This window comes from Oryx dammah, unplaced genomic scaffold (assembly GCF_014754425.2).
Source record: "Oryx dammah isolate SB20612 unplaced genomic scaffold, SCBI_Odam_1.1 HiC_scaffold_17, whole genome shotgun sequence".
In the NCBI taxonomy this organism is placed as follows: Eukaryota; Metazoa; Chordata; class Mammalia; order Artiodactyla; family Bovidae; genus Oryx; species Oryx dammah.
This window is the reverse complement of record NW_024070201.1, coordinates 79822566-79844381: the sequence shown is the minus strand read 5'-3', so window position 1 is coordinate 79844381 and position 21816 is coordinate 79822566. Positions and strand designations below refer to the sequence as shown.

General features: G+C 41.5%; 1 protein-coding gene across 1 annotated transcript; it reads right to left on the bottom strand.

Moving 5' to 3' along the window:
• Positions 1-7775: 7775 nt before the first annotated feature.
• OOSP2 (oocyte secreted protein 2) lies at positions 7776-17252 on the bottom strand. The gene is made up of 5 exons (XM_040259467.1): positions 17177-17252; positions 12033-12214; positions 10302-10408; positions 8950-9036; positions 7776-8093 (listed from the first exon to the last, which is right to left on the bottom strand). Exons 1-5 carry the CDS (start codon positions 17250-17252, stop codon positions 8054-8056), a joined length of 492 nt encoding a protein of 163 aa, XP_040115401.1. The 3' UTR covers positions 7776-8053.
• Positions 17253-21816: the final 4564 nt, after the last annotated feature.

Genomic DNA, 21816 nt, shown 5'->3' with positions numbered 1-21816 from the left:
AGAGAGTTACTCTGCACCCACACTTACCTGGATTTTTGTTGATTGCTTAGGGAATCTGCCTTGCTCCCTAGTCTGACAGTATGGGATGGTCCCATCTTGTGGTTGGTTGGTTAAGGTCCAAAAGGGGCAAATTCTCCAGAGAAGACTCGCTTTGTCCTGAAGGCTAATCACGGTTCTCAAGAGCTTAACGAGAATAAAGAATATACTATTGTGATTATTACCCCCTTGTTACTTTTGTCAACTGACTCAGAATCCAGAGTAAGTTTAAGAGAACTCCTAGAAGCATGTGATTTTTGTAAGATTTTTGAAAATGCTGTCACTTAATCCATTGCTTGAAAAATGAAGATATATGACCAAATGATTAAACGAGATTCTAATTCAGAACTTTTGTTTAAAATTATCAGAAATTGTGCCATCGAATACAATTTTTTCCCAAGATACTAGCACTTTATATGAGTGAGATAGAGAAATCTAAATTCTCAAAGTGACCTAAAATTATTATCACATAGAAAAATGCAAGTGACGCAGAGAGGGAAAGCTAGGGAACAGTGAAGAGCAGGGAACAGATTAGGATACGAAATGCCCATATCATGAGACCTACAGTAAGCAGCCTACAGCTCTGAGATGGGCTTATCTGGTGGCACAAGTGATAAAGAATTCGCCTGCCACACAGGAGATGCGAGAGGCGTGGGTTCATCCCTGGGCCGGGAACATCCCCTGGAGCAGGAGGTGGCAGCCCACTCCAGCATTCTTGCCTGGAGCACTCCATGGACAGAGGGCCCTGGCAGGCTCCAGTCCATCGGGTCTCAAGATAGCTGGACACAACTTACCAAAAACAACAAGAAACCTCTTCTGAGACAGTTAAAAAGAGACCTCTGATTTTACCTTATTTTACATGCATTACTGGAAGGAATTGACAGAGGGATTAATTAGAGAATCATTATTGCAGTAGAACAGTTATTCAACTGCCCCCCAGAGCATTAGGTGGTGAGCAAGCCTGTATACTTCACGAGATGCAATTGCCTAGAACTCTACAATGCCTTGCAAGTCAGGACCTCAGGTTTCTTCAAAGAAGAGAAAAAACTATTCAGATATATAGAAATTTTTAAAAATTGCTTCCATTATGAAGTTAAAAGTCTGGGAAGTTCCTTTTCCCCCAAACTGCTCATAAACATGCACAGGAGAACAAATTCATTTTAAAAAGAACTTTATTACAAAGGCAAATGATGCTATCTGTAGGCACTAAGTTCAACTTCTGTAAGAGGCAGAGCAATCCTCAGGAAGCCAGAGGACCAAGATTAGTAAGACTGTCCTATGCACTAGAATTAAGGGTTAATTCTTTCACTTAAAACCAAAGGATTCAAAAAAAAATTACATACTCCAACAAGAGAGGAACCGTTCCTGTAAGGAAGGAAAAGAAACAGCAGTCATACAAATAAGAAACTTACATAATTTAGTTGCACTGACCAGCTTCAGCTGCATGCAACAAATTCTGGTAAATTCTTTTCATTTTTATTCTGTTACAAATATTCTCTAATTTTCCTTGTTGTGGCTTTTTTAGATACACCCATCATTTAAAAGTGGACATTTAATTTCCAAATACATGGAATTTTTAAAGTATCTTTGATATTAATTACTGATTTTGATCAGAAGATCCCCTGAAGAAGAGAATGGCAATCCACTCTCTAGGCAAGTATTCTTGTCTGGAGAATCCCATGAACAAAGAAGCCTGGAGGGTTAGAGTCCATGGGGTCACAAAGATTCACAACTGAGTGACTAATAATTTCATTTTCTTTCACTGATTTTGGTATTAATTCTGCACCTAAATTCTTTCTTCTCTGCAACCATCCTCTGAGTTATTTTTAGTCTTTTAACTTCATTGAGGCTTTCAGTGACTGAGTCAAAGACGTCTCTTGGTAAATGTCACATTTTACCTGAAATACGTGGGTTATTCTCAAACAGCTCTCGATATTGATGCCTAACATACCTCCAGTGATAAGAGAACATATTCTGTTGATTTCAATACATAGGGGAACTGTATGTAACTTTGTTCTGAATTTTCCAAATCTCCTATAAACGTATTATACTTTCATAATTTTAAAAATAGAAAAGAGAAATGAAAAGAAACTGTTACATTAAAGTTCTTGAGATATGTCACTGTGGCTGAAGTAGGAAGGAATACAGGAGTTGGGAAATAGGGCATCAATTTTACACCACAGAACCTATTACAGGTAAACCTCACTTTATTGCACTTTGCAGAAATTACCTTAAAAAACGGAAGCTCTGTGGCAACCTTAAATCAAGCAAGTCTGTTAGTGCCATTTTTCCAACAGCATTTTCTCACTTCATTTCTGTTTCACATTTTTGTAATCCTCACAGTATCTATAAATGTTTCTTTCTTATTATATTTGTTATGGTGATCTGTGTTGCTGGTGTGCCTGGTAAGGGCTCAGATGACGGTTAGCATTTCTTAACAATGCGGTATTTTTTATTTAAGGCATATGTACTTATTTTTAGTCACAGTGCTATGGCACATTTAATAGACTAAAGTGTAGGGTTAATATAAATTTTATATGCACTAGGAAACAAAAAATCCATGTGACTCACTTCATTGCAGAATTCTCTTCATTGCAGCGGTTTGGAACCGAAGTCTCAATCTCTCTGAGGTTTACCTGTAAAATACTGTAATGACCCAAGCGTAGCCAATGCATTCCTTACCTAGAGCCATTACTGGTTTATATGTTTATAAATTTCACAAAATAGCATGTCAAATTTTAAGATATTTATAAATTTTAGTAAATATTTATAAATTAAGTTTGGCCAGAGGAATAGGATGGGGAGACCACTTTCTCCCCCCGCCCCCCACCCAAATTCATCAAAAGATCATTTGAATGCTGAGCAACTTCCATAAAGCAATTTCTGAATGCTGGCACTCAGAAATGGAGCCCATTTTCTTCAAAAGTAGGTAGGACAAAATAAAAAAGACAAAAAGAGAGACAAAAGAGTGAGGGATGGAGACCTGTCCTTGGGAGGGAGTCATGAGGAGAAGTTTCCACACAGTAGGAAACCCTCCCACAGGTAGGTCTGTGGAGAGCTTTGGAATCTCCGAGGGCAACATAACTGGGAGGGAAAAAAAAAAAAACCCACAGAATAAAAACAATTGTCTAACTGCAACTGCCAGCAGAGAAGTAGCCCAGATGCTTGAGTTTGCCACTAGCAACTGGGGGCTGGACAGGGAGGCGTGGGTTACATGCTTAGGGTAAGGACCAGGCCTAAATGCCCTGAGGACAATCTGAAGGACCTAAGGTGAGCTAGCAACCCACACTGAGGGATGGTCAGAGAGACAAAACAAAATAGAGACAGAGAACTTTCCCAAAACAAAGGATTGAGAGAATAGCAAAAGAGAGCCAGCCAGAGGCAGAAGGGCAGGCAGGCAACAGCCAGAGCCAGAAGGCGAGGGGCAATCTCGGCCCCAGAGACAGCATCCTCCAGCAAACTGTGCGCAGGCTCCTAGTTGCTAACCACACTTTCCTGGGATCCTGAAGGGTTCACATCCACCAGGAGGGTCGCAGCCTGAGATCCGCTCCCCAGAGGAGACACACGGCACACCCGAGACGGTGCTCTCACAGCACACCCGGGAAACCGAGTGGCCGGCACTGGGGAGCTGAAGACATGCAGCTCACCTGGGACAGTGCACTCGCCGAGCAGCCTGAGCTGCTCGCGCCTGGGAAGCGCACAGAACGCACTCCCCCCCAGGTCTGTGCCTTGGCGGAGTGCCCGAGAACCCGAGAAGCTTAGACCTGGGAAGTGCACGGAATTCAGGGCCCGCTTGGGACAGTACCCTTGCAGAGAAACCTGGAGCCTGAGCAGTGTCGACCCGGGAAGCACATGCTGCCTTGAGCTGGGGCAAACCCAGTGTGGTCCACACACTGGGAACTCTCCCCACACAAACACGCCAGTGATGTTTGTTGGCAGTGTCCCTCCCTCCCAACAATAAAACTGAACAAGGGAGGCTAAATAAGTGACCACCTTCTCCCCCTTGTGTCAGGACAGAAATTAGACACTGAAGAGGCTTGCAAACAGAGGAAGCCAAAATAAACAACGAAGAGGGAACAGCTTGGAAGTGACAGGTTCAACGGATTAAAACCCTGTAGTTAACATTGAGTGTGCCCTGGAGGGGACCTCTAGACCTTGAGAACAAGTACAAGCTGGAACAAGGAAATATCTGAAACTGAACTGACACCACACTGCCCACAACAGCTCCAGAGAAATTCCCAGGTATATTTTTACTATTATCACTTTTTAATTAAAAAAAAATTAAGTTCTTTATTACTCTTTTAATGTTCATTTTTATAACCTACTATTACCTTACCAAAAAAGACCCTATTTTTTAAAGCAAATTTCATATATTTTTTAAATTTTTGTGATTGATTTTTTTGGTATTTTTTATATTGTATTTTTGAGAGTCTAACCTCTATTCTAGATTTTTAATCTTTGCTTTTTGGTATTTGCTATCAATTTTGTACCTTTAAGAATCTAATCTTCGGTATCCATTTTCACTTAGGGAACTGATTACTGGCTAGATTGCTCACTCCCCTTTTGATTCCCCCTCTTCTCCTCCTGGTCACCTCTATCTCCCTCCTCCCTCTTCTCCTCTCCATGAAACTCTAGGAATCTCTCTGGGTGTCCCTCGCTGTGGAGAACTGCTTCACCATTAACCTAAATATTTTATCATCTGTGCTGTATGGATGGAAAAGTCTTGAGGCTACTGTAACAGAAGGACTGAAAGCCAGAGGCAGGAGGTTTAACTCCAAAACTTGAGAACTTCAGAGAACTCCTGATTCCAGGGCACATTAATAGACAAGAGCTCACCCAAAAGTCTCCATACCTACACTGAAACCAAGCTCCACCCAAGAGCCAACAAATTCTAGTGCAAGATATACCATGCTAATTCTCCAGCAAAGCAGGAACACAGCCCTCAGCATTAAAAGACAGGCTGCCCAAAGGCTTGCCAAACCCGTAGACAACCCAAAACTCACTACCGGACACTCCACTGCACTCCAGAAAGAAGAGATCCAGCTCCAGCCACCAGAACACAGACACGAGCTCCCCAACCAGGAAACCTTGACAAGCCGCTAGTCGAACCCCACCCACAGGCAGCAGACTCCACAATGAAGTGGAGCCACGAACTGCCACCCTACAGAAAGGGCACCCTTTCTGTAACCTAAACGGCAATCTAAACAAACACAGCAATCTAAACAAAATGAAAAGGCAGAGAAATATTCAGCAGGGAAAAAGGAACGTGATAAATACCCACAAAACCAAACAAAAGAGAAGGAGATATGGAGTCTACCCGAAAAAAGAATTCAGAATAACGATAGTAAAGATGATCCAAAATCTTTAAAACAAAATGGAGTTACAGAAAAATAGACTAGAGACAAGGATTGAGAAGATGAAAGAAATATTTAACAAGGACCTAGAGGAAATCAGTCAGTTCACTCGTGCAGTCCTGTCTGACTCTTTGCCACCCCATGAATCACAGCACACCAGGCCTGCCTGTCCATCACCAACTCCCAGAGTTCACCCAAACCCATGTCCATCGAGCCGGTGATGCCATCCAGCCATCTCATCCTCTGTCGTCCCCTTCTCCTCCTGCCCCCAATCCCTCCCAGCATCAAGGTCTTTTCCAATGAGTCAACTCTTCGCATGAGGTGGCCAAAGTATTGGACTTTCAGCTTCAGCATCATTCCTTCCAATGAACACCCAGGACTGATCTCCTTTAGGATGGACTGGTTGGATCTCCTTGCAGTCCAAGGGATTCTCAAGAGTCTTCTCCAACACCACAGTTCAAAAGCATCAATTCTTCGGTGCTCAGCTTTCTTCACAGTCCAACTCTCACATCCATACATGACCACTGGGAAAACCATAGCCTTGACTAGACGGACCTTAGTTGGCAAAGGAATGTCTCTGCTTTTTAATATGTTGTCTACGTTGGTCATAACTTTCCTTCCAAGGAGTAAGCGTCTTTTAATTTCATGGCTGCAATCACCATCTGCAATGATTTTTGAGCCCAGAATAATAAAGTCTGACACTGTTTCCACTGTTTCCCCATCTATTTCCCATGAAGTGATGGGACCAGATACCATGATCTTCGTTTTCTGAATGTTGAGCTTTAAGCCAACTTTTTCACTCTCCTCTTTCACTTTCATCAAGAGGCTTTTTAGTTCTTCTTCACTTTCTGCCATATGGGTGGTGTCATTTCCATATCTGAGGTTATTGATATTTCTCCTGGCAATCTTGATTCCAGCTTGTGCTTCTTCCAGCCGAGTGTTTCTCACGATGTACTCTGCATATAAGTTAAATACGCAGGGTGACAATATACAGCCTTGACGTACTCCTTTTCCTATTTGCAACCAGTCTGTTGTTCCGTGTCCAGTTCTAACTGTTGCTTCCTGGCCTGCATACAGGTTTGTCAAGAGGCAGGTCAGGTGGTCTGGTACTCCTACCAGGAGTTCAAACATCATAAAGTTGCCTGGATTCCTCCCTCATACCCTCATATCCAACTCTTTGCCAATCTTTCTCAGATTATATTGATATATCTATGCAGGTATATATCTCTTCAAAATCTGAGCACTTTCTGTTTATTCCACTGCTCTATCTAACCCAGGGCTCTCAAGTTCCACCCAGGGAATTCTCTTTTGGGGGGGGTGGGGGGAGGTGGAGGTAGGGAGTGCTGTGTAACTCACTGTAGAATGTTTAGAGGCGTCGCTGGCCGGCACCCTGTAGTCTTAAGTAACACATCACCACTACCACCACCTCTCCTTGCAAGGAAAAAAAAAAAAAAGACTCTCCACATTTGTCTAGTCCCTTGAAGGGAAAGATCGCCCATAGATGAGAACTCTGAGAACTGGTCTACCAAGGCCCCCTACCCTCCCACTCAAGGGCACCGACATTAATACTGGTTTCCCTACTCAGCCTTTCCTGGAGGAGGAAATCGCAGCCCACTCCAGCCTTCTTGCCTGGAGAGTCCCGTGGACAGAGGAGCCTGGGGGCTGCAGGCCATGGGGTCACAGAGTCGGACACGACTGAGCGACTGAACAGCTCGGCCTTTGCGCCCCCTTGTGTCTGTTCTGCGCGCAGCAGCCAGGGCGATCCGGTTAAAAAAAAACAAACCCCAAGTCAGATCTCGTCACTCTGAGACTTTCCAGTGACTCTCCCTTCTGTTTCAAGTAAAAACCAAGGTTGTCAGGTCAGTTCTGAGAGGCTGTTTGACCTACCCCTCTCCACTCCCCTCGTTTATTAGCACTTTCCCCCTCCTACTGCACTCGCCTGCTTGCTGTGAACCCTCTGGGCCTGGAGTCCGCAGGGACTCCACAGCCATCATCTCTACAGTCTTGGAGAACCTTCCCTCCCGGGCCTGCACGGCTCACTCCCTCACGCCCTTCAAGGCTTCTGCCAGCCACCTTCCAGGCAGGCATTTCCACCCAGATATTACCAATCTCTCTTCTCTGCCAGGCGTTTTTCCTAAGTAGCATTTACCCCATTCCTGGAATTTATAGAATATGATTTTTTTAATAGTCTGTCCCCTACCAAAATGTAAATTCCATGAGAGCATGTTCATGAAATGAATAAATGACCCAACTAGTTCTAAATCTTAGCTAAGCTTATGAATCAGCCACCAAGCAGGGAAGAATTAGTCATTTTGCCTTTAAAAACCTCTTTATAGTGAGCGTCAAAGCTTAAAATGACATAGCCCTTCAATAATTACAGACAGGTAATAGAACACACTTTATTCATAAATAAGTCTCCATGGAGTTAAAAGCAGGGGTAGTGTCTTTTTGGGAAAAAAAAAAAAAAAAAGATAAGAAGGCAACATGCCATTTGATTTAAAATCAAAAATTAGACTTTTGAAATAGACAGTTGGGTATCATTCAGTTGTATGCCAGCTTCTTTGATTCTTTAAAACCGCACACTAAATCTTCAGTCCTAAACAGTCAATTTCAGAAGTTGCCTTTGAACATAGATCTCATTTCTTCTCTTCCAGTAAGTTACATCATTTGGCACACAGAGAGAATATAGTATTCAGATTATTCCTGAAATAGAAGAAAATTTAAAATTAGTCCCAATATAAACATTATTTAACTATTTCAATGAGCTTGTTATTCATCAGTAATAAAGCAGCTTATATGTGTGGGGGTGTGGATGGGAGAGAGGGTATAGATTAAAAGTGAAAGAGGAAAATTCAAGAGAAAGGAAAACATTTTACCCTTGGGACAATATCCTTAAGTGTGTAATGATTCAAGTGCAATGTGTGTTTAAGTGAACAAGGATACTTTGGCCTCCCTAAACTATGAGGTACAACCGAAATTTTCTAAGACTATCCCGATACTTTCTGTTGCATAGCTCCACCTCTTATGGATAACCCCAAATCAACATGCATGTGGATTTATCTTAATATCCCTTCAGATGTGGCTCAAGGAGAAAGAACAGTACTGCCTGAAGGTATTCAGTCCTTCCTGGAAGAAGTAACCACCCAGGATTACGGCACTTCTGAACTCACATCACCAGGGATTACCCTGGTGAAGGCATCTAAGCCTTCACTTTGTAGGTTGAGTTTGACACTTTTTTTTTTAAGATTCAGAACTCCATTGATGTTGGAATTGATGGATATTTCTTTCATCTTTGCATTTATCATGGAATTTCATATGATACTCCAGAAGGACAGCTCTTACTTAAATGGGATCCCTGGAAGTTAACAAAAGCACATGATCAGCAACACCTCCCACACACACAGGAAGGAATGCATGGAGTGCCCATTCCTGAACTGGAAGCCTTTTAGGCACAAAATGCCTTAATACAAACAGGGGACATTTCCTTGCCAACTGTATTGGCTCTTGTCTAGGACACGCATGGACAAAATCATGAAACGCCAGTTCTGAGGACCCTTACTGTGACTGCAATACATAAGCAACTTCCATGTCTTCAGAGCTGGTTTCATCATCTCCACTTTCAGTTTCATTTGACGAAGGGTACATGCTACAAAAAAAGATAAGAAATTTAAAAGGGTACATACTAAAGTAAGAGAAGAAAATATGGAAATATCACATGAGTCTAAGATCTATTCAGACCTTACTGTTTGCAAGACTAACTTCAGACCAAATTCCTATGACTAGTAGATGGATTGATTTCTGCTTATTGTTCCAGAACATCAAAGGTGGTGTTTGTGGTGTTGAGTAACATGGGGTTAGAAACCAAACTCTGGGTTTACTTCCTGGTTCTACCATCTACCAGAAAATGATCTCAGGTAAATAATTTCACTGTGCCTCAACCTCCTTACCCCTAAATTGGCATAATAGTATCTATCTCATTGAGCTGTCATGAAGAACAAATACATTTATACAAGTGTTGGAACAGTACGGGAATATGGTGATTAATAACCGTTAGTTGTTATTTATTATCGTTATTATCTATGAGAAGAACTATGTAGTAAGGCTCTTCTCTAATCACTGAGAGGAAAACAACTCAGTTCAAGACTTTAACCAGAAGAAACTAACAGAAAAATTATCCAAATAAAGTCCTACCAACAATCAGAAGTTTGCCAAGACCTGATCAAAGTTGCTATGATCTAAAATGCTTGATTATTACAGGTTTTCTTAAAAGTTGGTAAGATACCAAAAAAATTAATCTTAACCTATGGATTCTGTTCTAGTGTGTTCCATCTCTCTCCCTACATCTTGAGTCCAGCATGCTGACCTTGAATCTTTAGTGAGTTCATACACGATCATTTAGACTTTTCTTATTTCTTTCAGGGACCTTGACTGTGGGTTCACACTTCAAAATAGCTAGATTTGATTAAGATCTGGTTAAGATATACCAGATTTTCAGTGATTCTGACACTTGTATCCCACCCCACAAAAAATCGTCATTCCGGTTTTCAGTATTCCTGGTTATATATATAGGTCTTCCCTGGCGACTCAGATGGTAAAGAGTCCGCCTGCAAGACAGGAGACCCAGGTTCAAGCCCTGAGTCGGGAAGATCCACTGCAGAAGGGAATGGCTACCTGCTCCAGTATTCTTGCCTGGAAAATTCCATGTACAGAGGAGCCTGGCAGGCTACTTTTTTTCCTAGAAGACAATTGAAATAACTTCTGAAATATATAGGGCCAGGAAACAACAAACTGATGTCACCAATAGGGTTGTGTCTTTTCTGCCCCCTAGTTATGCCTGCTCCTCTCTCAGGGTCGGTTTCTCATCTTGGGGACTAAGATGGAGCCGGGAGCCTGGGCAGGAGCCTGGCCTACCATGCTTGCTTCGTGACGACACAGGACACGGGCATTTCAGCTATGTCTCCGGAGTTACTTGAGATATACTTGATTTTAGTCTGAAGCAGAAGAGTCTCCTGGAAAGTCTAAAGGGACAAAGAAGGATTTTAAGCAGATGTTTGTCTCAAGAGCCTCAGGAAACTTAATAATTACTTGAATAGGAAGTTGTGGATCCTTCAAGCTCTCTAAAAGTGACCACAGTCAACATCCGTTCATGGGAAACTAAGCCATCTTCTAAATGGACACAAGCATTAAAATCCGGCAGAATGCTTGTGTAGAAGAGGCAACCAGTACTCCTGAACCGAATGAAAAAAGATCTTTGTGATTCAAATTCAAGAAACTTTGCTTATACCTCCTTTTGAGAAACACTGCTGTAACTGGAATACTGCTTAGTCGTAGAGAGTATGAGCTTTAAGCTCATATGAATGCACTTTGGAATCTGGGAGCTGCCTCTACTCACTATAAATCCCAGGGCAATTAGTTGTGTTTCTGTACAACAACAACAAAATATATGGAAAAAATAAAGGGGAAAGTCCCATTTTTTCAATAGCATCAAAAAATAAGATCCTTAGTGATAAATTTAACTAAGAAAGTAGAATATCTAATGCTGAAAAGCACAAGGCTTTGGTGAAGGAAATTGAAGGCAAACAATGGAAAGCTATGCCATGATTGTGGATCCGAGGAATTAATATTGTTGAAAGACCCATAAATCCGTCCATAGAGTCAATACAATCCCTATCCAAACCCCAGTGATACTTTTCACAGGAAATAGCAACTACCCTGAAGTTGTATTGACTGCAGAAACCTTGAATAGTCAAAGCAACAGAGAAAAGCAAAGCTGGGGGCATCACGATTTACACTCCATCTGGTTCAGGATGGCGTAAGATGATCCTAAACGGAGTCCCTCCCACAGACACACTGAATCTATAGCTGTATCAACGGAACGATTTCCTCTTGGGAAAAAAACCTATCCTACAAAGCTATAGTAATCAAAACATGATGGTGCTGGCGTAAAAATAGATACTTCTTAATAAAACATCTTGTACGCTCAACTCCACCTTAAATTTTGCTTTCTGTGGAACCCAATATTTGACATTCAGCTAGACTGGAAAAATTCTATTATTTAATATTCCATTTGGGATAGGGAGCAAAATTGCAGGTAATTTTACAACGAATTTTTCTAGGCTGCTAACATTTTTTAAATTAAGCCAAAATCCCAATCAAACTTGTTCTAGCAGTGTGTATAGCTGATTGAGCCCAGTAAGGCCCGTCAAAGCCTCTGGTGAGCGGGACTGGGCGGGGCTGGAGAATGTGAAGCATCTGCTTTGAAACCTTCTGATGCTTAACTGCATTATCTCCTCCTGATCGCACCAGGCTGAACTTTATAGACTTAATATATCACTTTATAAACTGCAGTGTAACACGGTAAACTTGTGAGATGTGGAAACTTTCTAACTTGCCATCTTCCTAACTTTTCTGTCACCAATTGAATTTAATATCTACAAGGTTCACATTAGAGTTTGCAGTTATTACCCAATAAGAAAATAGGTGTTTGTCATCTCTTTCATTAACTTTCTCTGTCCTGAATCTAACTATTAGAGAAGTCAGTCCAGCTATATTATAGATAAAAACTTAATGACTTCTGGTTTGGGGGCTATTGAAGGAACCATAAAACATCCAGATTTTAGGTAAAATAGCCATTCCTCTTACTTTGGTTATGATGCCACATTTATTAGAATAGTAGAAAAATTCATAATGAGCATCTGGTGAAACGTAGGTTACAGGGCAGTCATCTCCTAAAAATGCTTCATCAGGATTCATGTACAAATTGTGAAATAGTGTGGGTTTAATCTTGGCATAGAACCAAAAGTAGCTGCAGCGTACTTTCATAGCTAAGAAGTAGAAAAGAGAAACTTTCTGTTAGTGTTGCTGTTACACAGATCAGCCCAGAAAATTTTAGCACAGTTAATATAAAAAAAGAGAACATCCTTCTGTTGTTCAGACACAGAATCATGACTGATTCTTTGCAACCCCACGAGCTGCAGCAGCATTCTGCTGCTAAGCTAAAAAAAAAGTCTTAGAGCTGAGCAATTCTGCTAAAGATGGTCTCAGCAGATTACTTCATCCTCTGAAAATACCCATACAAACATACATCCTTCAATATGAAATAAAATCTTCTGATCCAGTTCTCCAAAATCATTGAAAAGAGCTGGCATCGTAAGACTGTAACTATCAATATGTTATACCATTTTTGCTATGAAGTATAGAGCATCTTGGAGAAGGCAATGGCACCCCACTCCAGTACTCTTGCCTGGAAAATCCCAAGGACGGAGGAGCCTGGTAGGCTGTAGTCCGTGGGGTTGCTGAGAGTTGGACACGACTCAGTGACTTCACTTTCACTTTTCACTTTCATGCATTGGAGAAGGAAATGGCAACCCACTCCAGTGTTCTTGCCTGGAGAATCCCAGGGACAGGGGAGCCTGGTGGGCTGCCATCTGTTGGGTCACACAGAGTTGGACACGACTGAAGCGACTTAGCAGCAGCAGCATAGAGCATCTTTGATCTCCCGTGTTCAACTGAAGCTCCTCTAAGCAAGCCCTTGTTTCCACGTTTCTATGCACAGATTTGTGATGTGTAAAAGGATGAACTAAGGGCTGATGAAGCAATAACGACTTGTCCAAAAAACTAAAACCGAGCAACTATGCTCCTTGGAAGAAAAGTTATGACCAACCTAGATAGCATATTGAAAAGCAGAGACATTACGTTGCTTACAAAGGTCCGCCTAGTAAAGGCTATGGTTTTTCCAGTGGTCATGTATGGATGTGAGATTTGGACTGTGAAGAAAGCTAAGTGCTGAAGAATGGATGCTTTTGAACTGTGGTGTTGGAGGAGACTCTTGAGAGTCCCTTGGACTGCAAGGAGATCCAACCAGTCCATTCTAAAGGAGATCAGTACTGGGTTTTCTTTGGAAGGAATGATGCTAAAGCTGAAAGTCTAATACTTTGGCCACTTCATGCGAAGAGTTGACTCATTGGAAAAGACTCTGATGCTGGGAGGGATTGGGGGCAGGAGGAGAAGGGGACGACAGAGGGTGAGATGGCTGGATGGCATCACGGACTCAATGGATGTGAGTTTGAGTGAACTCTGGGAGCTGGTGATGGACAGGGAGGCCTGGCATGCTGTGATTCATGGGGTGGCAAAGAGTTGGACACAACTGAGCGACTGAACTGACTGATGCTTCTACAGAAACGGAGTGTCTGTAGTGCTTTCTCTTTTCCCTTCAAAATATAACTGGACAGTAATTTTTGTATCCGAGAAAGAGAATCATTTTCTAATATAATTTTCTACGTGGGCTAGGTTCTAGAAGAATATCACAATACCCTAAAATTACTGGATTGGGTAGGATGTGAGATATAAACAGTTAAGCTGGTTATTTATGTGGTCTTCACTAAACATAAATCTTCTTAGTTGACTTGGAATACTAAAAGGGGCCCTCAGAGGATACTGAAAACTCACCAACCAAATGAAAATTATATAACCTGTAATCTTTCCACTGAAAGCATGCACAGTTTGCAAATAAGCACATGAAAAGATATTAGCCAACATCATTAGCCATTATTTAAATATAAATTAAAATCACAAGCAATAAATGCTGGAGAAGGTGTGGAGAAAAGGGAACCCTCCTACACTGTTGGTGGGAATGCAAACTAGTACAGCCACTATGGAGAATAGTGTGGAGATTCCTTAAAAAACTGAAAATAGAACTGCCTTACAACCCAGCAATCCCACTGCTGGGCATACACACCGATAAAACCAGAATTAAAAGAGACACGTGTACCCCAATGTTCACTGCAGCACTGTTTATAATAGTCAGGACATGGAAGCAACCTAGATGTCCATCATCAGATGAATGGATAAGAAAGCTGTGGTACGTATACACAATGGAGTATTACTCAGCCATTAAAAAGAATACATTTGAATCCATTCTAATGAGGTGGATGAAACCAGAGCTGATTATACAGAGTGAAGTAAGCCAGAAAGAAAAACACCAATACAGTATACTAATGCATATATATGGAATTTAGGAAGATGGTAACAATAACCCTGTATTTGAGATAGCAAAAGAGACCCAGATGTATAGAACAGTCTTTTGGACTCTGTGGGAGAGGGAGAGGGTGGGATGATTTGGGAGAATGGCATTGAAACATGTATATTATCATATGTGAAACAAATCGCCAGTCCAGGTTCAATGCATGATACAGGATGCTCGGGGCTGGTGCACTGGGATGACCCAGAGGGGTCGTATGGGGAGGGAGGTGGGAGGGGGCTTCAGGATGGGGACCTGTACACCCATGGCAGATTCATGTCAATGTATGGTAAAACCAATACAATACTGTAAAGTAAAAAATAAATAAAATAAAATCACAAGAAATATTACTATATACCTATCAGAGTAGCTAAAATAAAAATATGACATGAAATGTCAACAAGGCTGTGGAGAAGCTGAACCATTCATACGTTGCTGGTGGCAACGGAAAATATTGCCACCCTGGAAATTAGTCTCTCAGTTTCTTTAAAACCTAAGCATATGACTACTGTATGACCCAGGCTTCCCTGGCAGCTCGCTGGTAAAGAATCTGCCTGCCAGTGCAGGAGACGTGGGTTTGATCCCTGGGTTGGGAAGATGAACTGGAGAAAGAAATGGCAAGCTATTCCAGTGTTCTTGCACAGGAAACCCCAAGGACAGAGGGGCCTGGCAGGCTACAGTCTGTGGGGTCACAAAAGAGCCAGACACGACTGAGATACTGAACAGCAACAAAACCGTATGGTCTGGAAACTGAACTTCATTTATCCCAGGAAAATAAAAATTCACATTCACACATATAGACACGCATGTTTATAACAGCTTTGTTCATAATAACAAAAAACTAGAAACATCCAGATGCTTTTCAGTGGGTGAATGGTTAAACGATGGTATAACCATGCCATGGAACACTACTCATCACCAAAGAAGGAGGAAGTATTGACACGCACAACAATGTAGACAGGCCTCCACGGGATTTTCTGGATGGGAAAAGCCAGTCCCTGGGACTAACATACTGTATGACTCCGTTTAGGGAGCATCTTGAGATGACAAGATTCGGGAAATGGAGAATAGATGTCTAGTTGCCAGAGCTAAGAGGCTGAGGCGGGAGGGAAGTGAGGCAGCATGTGGAATTCAGGAGAGTAGATGTGACTGTCAACGGGCGACCTGAGGACTCTTGATTGGGACAGAAATGTTCTGTGACTTGGCTGTAGCAATGTCAACTTCCTAAAGTAATATTGCAGTCTATTTTGCAAGATGTTACCATGGATGGAATTGAGTAAAAGGTACACTTATCTTTCTGTATCATGTCTTATACAACTGCCAAGTGTTACACAGTTACATATGAATCTGTTATCATCGAAAAATTTAAAAGTTCAGAAAAAAATTCAGCCTGAGTTATTCTTATCTTCCCCTCAGATTGTCAAAAAGTAAGATATCTCCAAGCACCAAGTGCTGGTGAAAATGAGAACAGCTACCGTTCTGCTGGGAACACTAAACTGTCACACCACGTCAGAGAACAATGGAGCAAGAGACAGCTGGTTCTCCGACCCGCACACCCGTGGCCTCATGATCCTGGGCGTGCAAAACAAAATGCCCAAGTACAGACAGTACGTGCAACAGACAGACATGGGCGTGTTCTACCTGTCAACAGGAAAACGGAGACGATCTATGATGGGTTCACTCAATAGCATGCCCGAGAAGAGGCAAACCAAGCCTATACTTATAAACCTCTAAATAGCACTGAACAACCACAAAAGCTGCAGGATGAAACCGAAGTAAAAGTTTTGAGTGCCTGCGAAACACAGGTTTATGATCCATCTATTTGACATAAAATTATAAAACCATAGAGAAATGCCAAATGACCAAGCTTCCATCTAGGCAAAGAGGGAAGAGAAGAGAGTCAAGGGCGGCCATGGGGACTTCCGCTTTACCTGAATTTTGATTCTACCAGAAATTAAAATGGAAGCAAGTGTAGCCAATTATTGTGGATTTCATAAACCTGGAGAGTGGGTCAATGAGTATTTATGTGATTTTATTGTAGTCTTTTTAAATATTTCCTAAGCAAAGGAAAGAAAAGCATACAATAAACACACTATGATCCTTACAGGTACTCACACAGCAGATCTGGGTGGCCTTGTGAAACAGATAACTTGATGAGAACATCTACATTCTTATGGAAATTCTGAAAGTTCGGCATCAGAAACTGACAAACAGAAGTTCGTGCATGGGGCAGTCATCCATCCCATTTGCTCAGGAAGGAAGACTTTAGTGCTAAAACAGGAGAAGCAGAAGGAAAACCAAGACAACTGATCGTTCCACATAGGAAGGGCTGAATTCTTCCTCTCAGACACAATGGATTTATGAAGAATAATGTCAAGAACAACGGAGTCCTAGGTAAGGTTTCCTTCCAGAGTCCTGAGGTCCTGCCGCAGCCCATGGAAGTCTCCTTATGTTCCAGGCCACCCCCATGCTCCTTACGTTCAACCCACTTCAAGTATTTGAGCCCCAGGAATCTGACATGCTCTGAAAGGGGTCAGAAGAGAAGGGGAGTTGAGAAAAGCAACTCTCAAGTTGGGGCAGACTCTTGAGTCTCAGAAAACATCTCAAGACCAAGCATCTAAAATAAACCTCTTTCACTATATGTATCCTCAGCTATTGCTAGGATTCAATGAGACCAAAATCATGAATAATTCAAAAGTCACATTGAAAGCTCCACCTTTAAACACTTAAAAAAAAAAAAAAACCCTCCTCTGCAAATATGTTATACCTGACCAATCTCCAGCACAAGTCCATGTCAAAGAGAAAAGGACTAAGAGTCCTCTTAATCCCAAGAAAGGCTTCATTGGCTGAGATTGGAAATGAAATCCCACTCAAGAAACGGGAAGTTAGGAGCAGCAGACTTATATGCCAAAATGGCTAAAGACACACTCAGGTGTGAAAAATCAGCTACCAGCTCTGGGCAGCACACACGTGCCATAAATATATCATTGGTTCATTGCCTGAAACCTAACACTTTTTATTCAAATATTTTGTTCCCCTGGAACAGTGAATTTTGAAAGCCTACATTAACGCCTGTAAAACTCATGCAGAAATTGTAATGATGACTATCAAAGCATAGGAGGCAGGTCTTTTAGATATGATGGAAGATCGGTAGAAGGCTCTATTTCATTTTCTTTAGAGTCTAAATCTTCAATTATGGGGTTGTTTTATGCACTAATGTTTACTTTATTAAAATTCCATGATCCTATAACATCTATCTCCATGTTTGAACACTAAAAAAATAATGACTGTAAGAGAGTTCAATTATCCTGTGCACCTGAGAAGGCGAAGCCCTGAGGAATTAGGTGTGAGGATTTACAAGACTGATTTCTCCTACTTTAACCTAATTTACCAACCAACTTCTGAATAATGGTCCTCAAAACTGGCAGACATCAGGCCCACGTGTAGAGTTTACTGAAGCTCCACACAGCTAGCTGAGCCCCATTTTACTGATTTGGTAAGACATGAGAATTTGCATTCCTAACAAGTTCTCAGATGATACTGATACTGCCCAGGGACCGTACTTTGAGAACCACTGCTCTAAAGGATTTGCCTTCAGAGCACAGGCTGAGTTGATGACCATCAACAGTGCTCCTCAAACTTTAAAGAGCGAACACATCACCTGGAGACCATGTGACAATACATATAACGATTTAGAAGGCCTGGGCGCAGCCGAAAGTCTGCAAACTCTCGGGCATTACCAGTGATGCTATTTTGTAAATAATTTTCAGCAAGGCTTGAAGATATTCTCATGGCATTCAAGTTCCTTTCTTCAAAAGAGAAGATGCAAGTGAAAATAAGAAATCCAAAATGTCGCTAGGAAAAGGAGCCTCAATGAGTATCTGTTTCAGATGCTTTCTATTTGCTTCTCTCTAGAACACCGGCTCCCCAAGTTCAGTGATTTTTTTGTTCTGTTTTGCTAGAACATGGGAAGCAGAAATTTACAGAGATTTGAAATGATTAGATAAGTGCATTTAACTGTCCTCGACATTATGTTGATTTTGTCACTACATTCACCATCTCTTCTAAAAGTAAAGCCCACCAAATGATGAGATCTTCAAGAGCAGGACCATCTCCCTCTATTTTTACATCTCCAGAACTTGGCAGACCTGGTACCTGATAACACAAGTGGATAGGGAGAGAAACAAAAAAGAAATATAATTCTTTAACATTTTTTCAATTTAAGAGCTTACCAAATACTTATGTTCCACTTGAGAGTATTAATAGAGACAAATATCTACAATTTTAATAATTATGCTTGTGAAGTTTTATGTACAATAGGATAAAAAGCACATTAAAACATCACTTCCTAGATATTGCCGGCCAGATCGGCAGTGCCGAAGGCCAGTATAAATGAAGACAAGGCTTGTGCACAGGTCGGCCAATGTCTCCAATTTTCACATCTGCCAATCTGCAAAAACACTTAGCAAATTGTTAGCAAATTGGTAAAGGAATATATGCTTTAAATCTTAAAATCATCTGAATAAATCTCTAGGAGAGCAGTCATTTCCAGGTAAGGATGGAGGCATTGAAAAGTGGCTTCCTTGATCTCTAGATAATTTTTCTTCCTTCTGCTCTTGAGCCTCTATTTTTGGGTTTTCATGACCTTTTCTCTATTTTTTAATTTGTAATAAATCCCTAACTACTCTCCATACCCTGAGAAAAATCTCCCTTTCTATTCTAAGCATCTTTAAAGTTTATTTCTTTGTTTATTTGACTTCAGATCTTAATTGCAATGCCCAAGTTCTACATGAGTGTCGCACAGAACCTTTGGTTGCGGCGCATGGGCTCCAAAAAGCGCAGGTTCAGTACTTGTGGCTCGTGGGCTTAGTTGCTCCAAGGCACGTGGGATCTTAGTTCCCTGACCAGGGATCTAACCCACATCCCACGCATTGAAGGTGGAGTCTTAACCCCTGGGCCACCGGAGAAGTCCCAGAGTACTTTGGGGGGAAACACACACACACACATTTAAACTACATTTTAAGCACTATAAAAAAAATAAGTACATTAATATGGATATCTTAGTGAGAATATATTTCAATCTGGGGCATGAAATAGTTCAAGAGGCAGCATAGGAAATAGCAGGAAGGTGAAGCAAGACCTTCTCCTCCTCACCTACTACATTGGAAGTTCTAGAAGCCCCCGGACTTACTGGAGTGACCATGTAAACTACAGGACAGATTTAAGGTTTTCTAGCTGTCCTCAGAACGTCTGTTCATAGCTCTTTATTACTATGTACAATATTCTGAATACTGTAAACATTGATGCATTGCTGTGGTTATTATATCCCTTTGCTGCTGCTGCTGCTAAGTCACTTCAGTCGTGTCCGACTCTGTGCGACCCCATAGATGGCAGCCCACCAGGCTCCCCCGTCCCTGGGATTCTCCAGGCAAGAACACTGGAGTGGGTTGCCATTTCCTTCTCCAATGCATGAAAGTGAAACGTGAAAGGGAAGTCGCCCAGTCATGTCCGACTCTTCACGACCCCATGGACTGGAGGCTCCGCCATCCATGGGATTTTCCAGGCAAGAGTACTGGAGTGGGTGCCATTGCCTTCTCCAATGCATGAAAGTGAAAAGTAAAAGTGAAGTCGCTCAGTCGTGTCCGACTCTTAGCGACTCCATGGACTGCAGCCTACCAGGCTCCTCTGTCCATGGGATTTTCCAGGCAAGAGTGCTAGAGTGAGGTGCCATTGCCTTCTCCGATTATATCCCTTTACTCTTCTATAAGGTACTAAAGTTTGGCGCTCAGCTTTCTTTTTCAGTCTAAATATTAATTATAATTTTTTTACTTTTTAAAAATTAAGGTAAAATTCACAAATAATAAAAGTCACTCTTGAAAAAGTGCACAGTTGCAAGAATCTTGACAAATGTAGACACTCCTGTTAACGCCACAACAATCAAGATACAGAGCATCTCCACCACCCCAAATGTTCCCAGGCGTCAGTACCTCGCTGCCGCCAACTGATCTCCCGGCCACAGCCAATCTCTGTTTTCCGTCTCTACAATTCGTTCTCTCCAAAATGTCATTTATTTATTTATTTTTTTACTTTACAATTCTGTATTGGTTTTGCCATACATTGACATGAATCCACCATGGGTGTACATGCGTTCCCAAACATGAACCCCCCTCCCACCCCCCTCCCCACAACATCTCTCTGGGTCATCCCCATGTACCAGCCCCAAGTATGCCGTATCCTGCATCAGACATAGACTGGCAATTCGATTCTTACATGATATTATACATGTATCAATGCCATTCTCCCAAATCATCTCACCCTCTCCCTCTCCCTCTGAGTCCAAAAGACTGCTATACACATCTGTGTCTTTTTTGCTGTCTTGCATACAGGGTCATCATTGCCATTTTCTAAATTCCATATATATGTGTTAATATACTATATTGGTGTTTTTCTTTCTGGCTTACTTCACTCTGTATAATTGGCTCCAGTTTCATCCATCTCATCGGAACTGATTCAAATGTATTCTTTTTAACGGCTGAGTAATACTCCATTGTGTATATGTACCACAGCTTTCTTATCCATTCATCTGATGATGGACATCTAGGTTGTTTCCATGTCCTGGCTATTATAAACAGTGCTGCGATGAACATTGGGGTACCATGTGTCTCTTTCAATTCTGGTTTCCTCCGTGTGTATGCCCAGCAGTGGGATTGCTGGGTCATAAGGCAGTTCTATTTGCAATTTTTTCAGGAATCTCCACACTGTTCTCCATAGTGGCTGTACTAGTTTGCATTCCCACTAACAGTGTAGGAGGGTTCCCTTTTCTCCACACCCTCTCCAGCATTTATTGCTTGCAGATTTTTGGATCACAGCCATTCTGACTGGTGTGAAGTGGTACCTCATTGTGGTTTTGATTTGCATTTCTCTAATAATGAGTGATGTTGAGCATCTTTTCATGTGTTTGTTAGCCATCCGTATGTCTTCTTTGGAGAAATGTCTATTTAGTTCTTTGGCCCATTTTTTGATTGGGTCATTTATTTTTCTGGAGTTGAGCTGCATAAGTTGCTTGTATATTTTTGAGATTTGTTGTTTGTCAGTTGTTTCATTTGCTATTATTTTCTCCCATTCGGAAGGCTGTCTTTTCACTTTGCTTATATTTTCCTTTGTTGTGCAGAAGCTTTTAATTTTAATTAGATCCCATTTGTTTATTTTTGCTTTTATTTCCAGAATTCTGGGAGGTGGATCATAGAGGATCCTGCTGTGGTTTACGTCGGAGAGTGTTTTGCCTATGTTCTTCTTTAGGAGTTTTATAGTTTCTGGTCTTACATTTAGATCTTTAATCCATTTTGAGTTTATCTTTGTGTGCAGTGTTAGAAAGTGATCTAGTTTCATTCTTTTACAAGTGGTTGA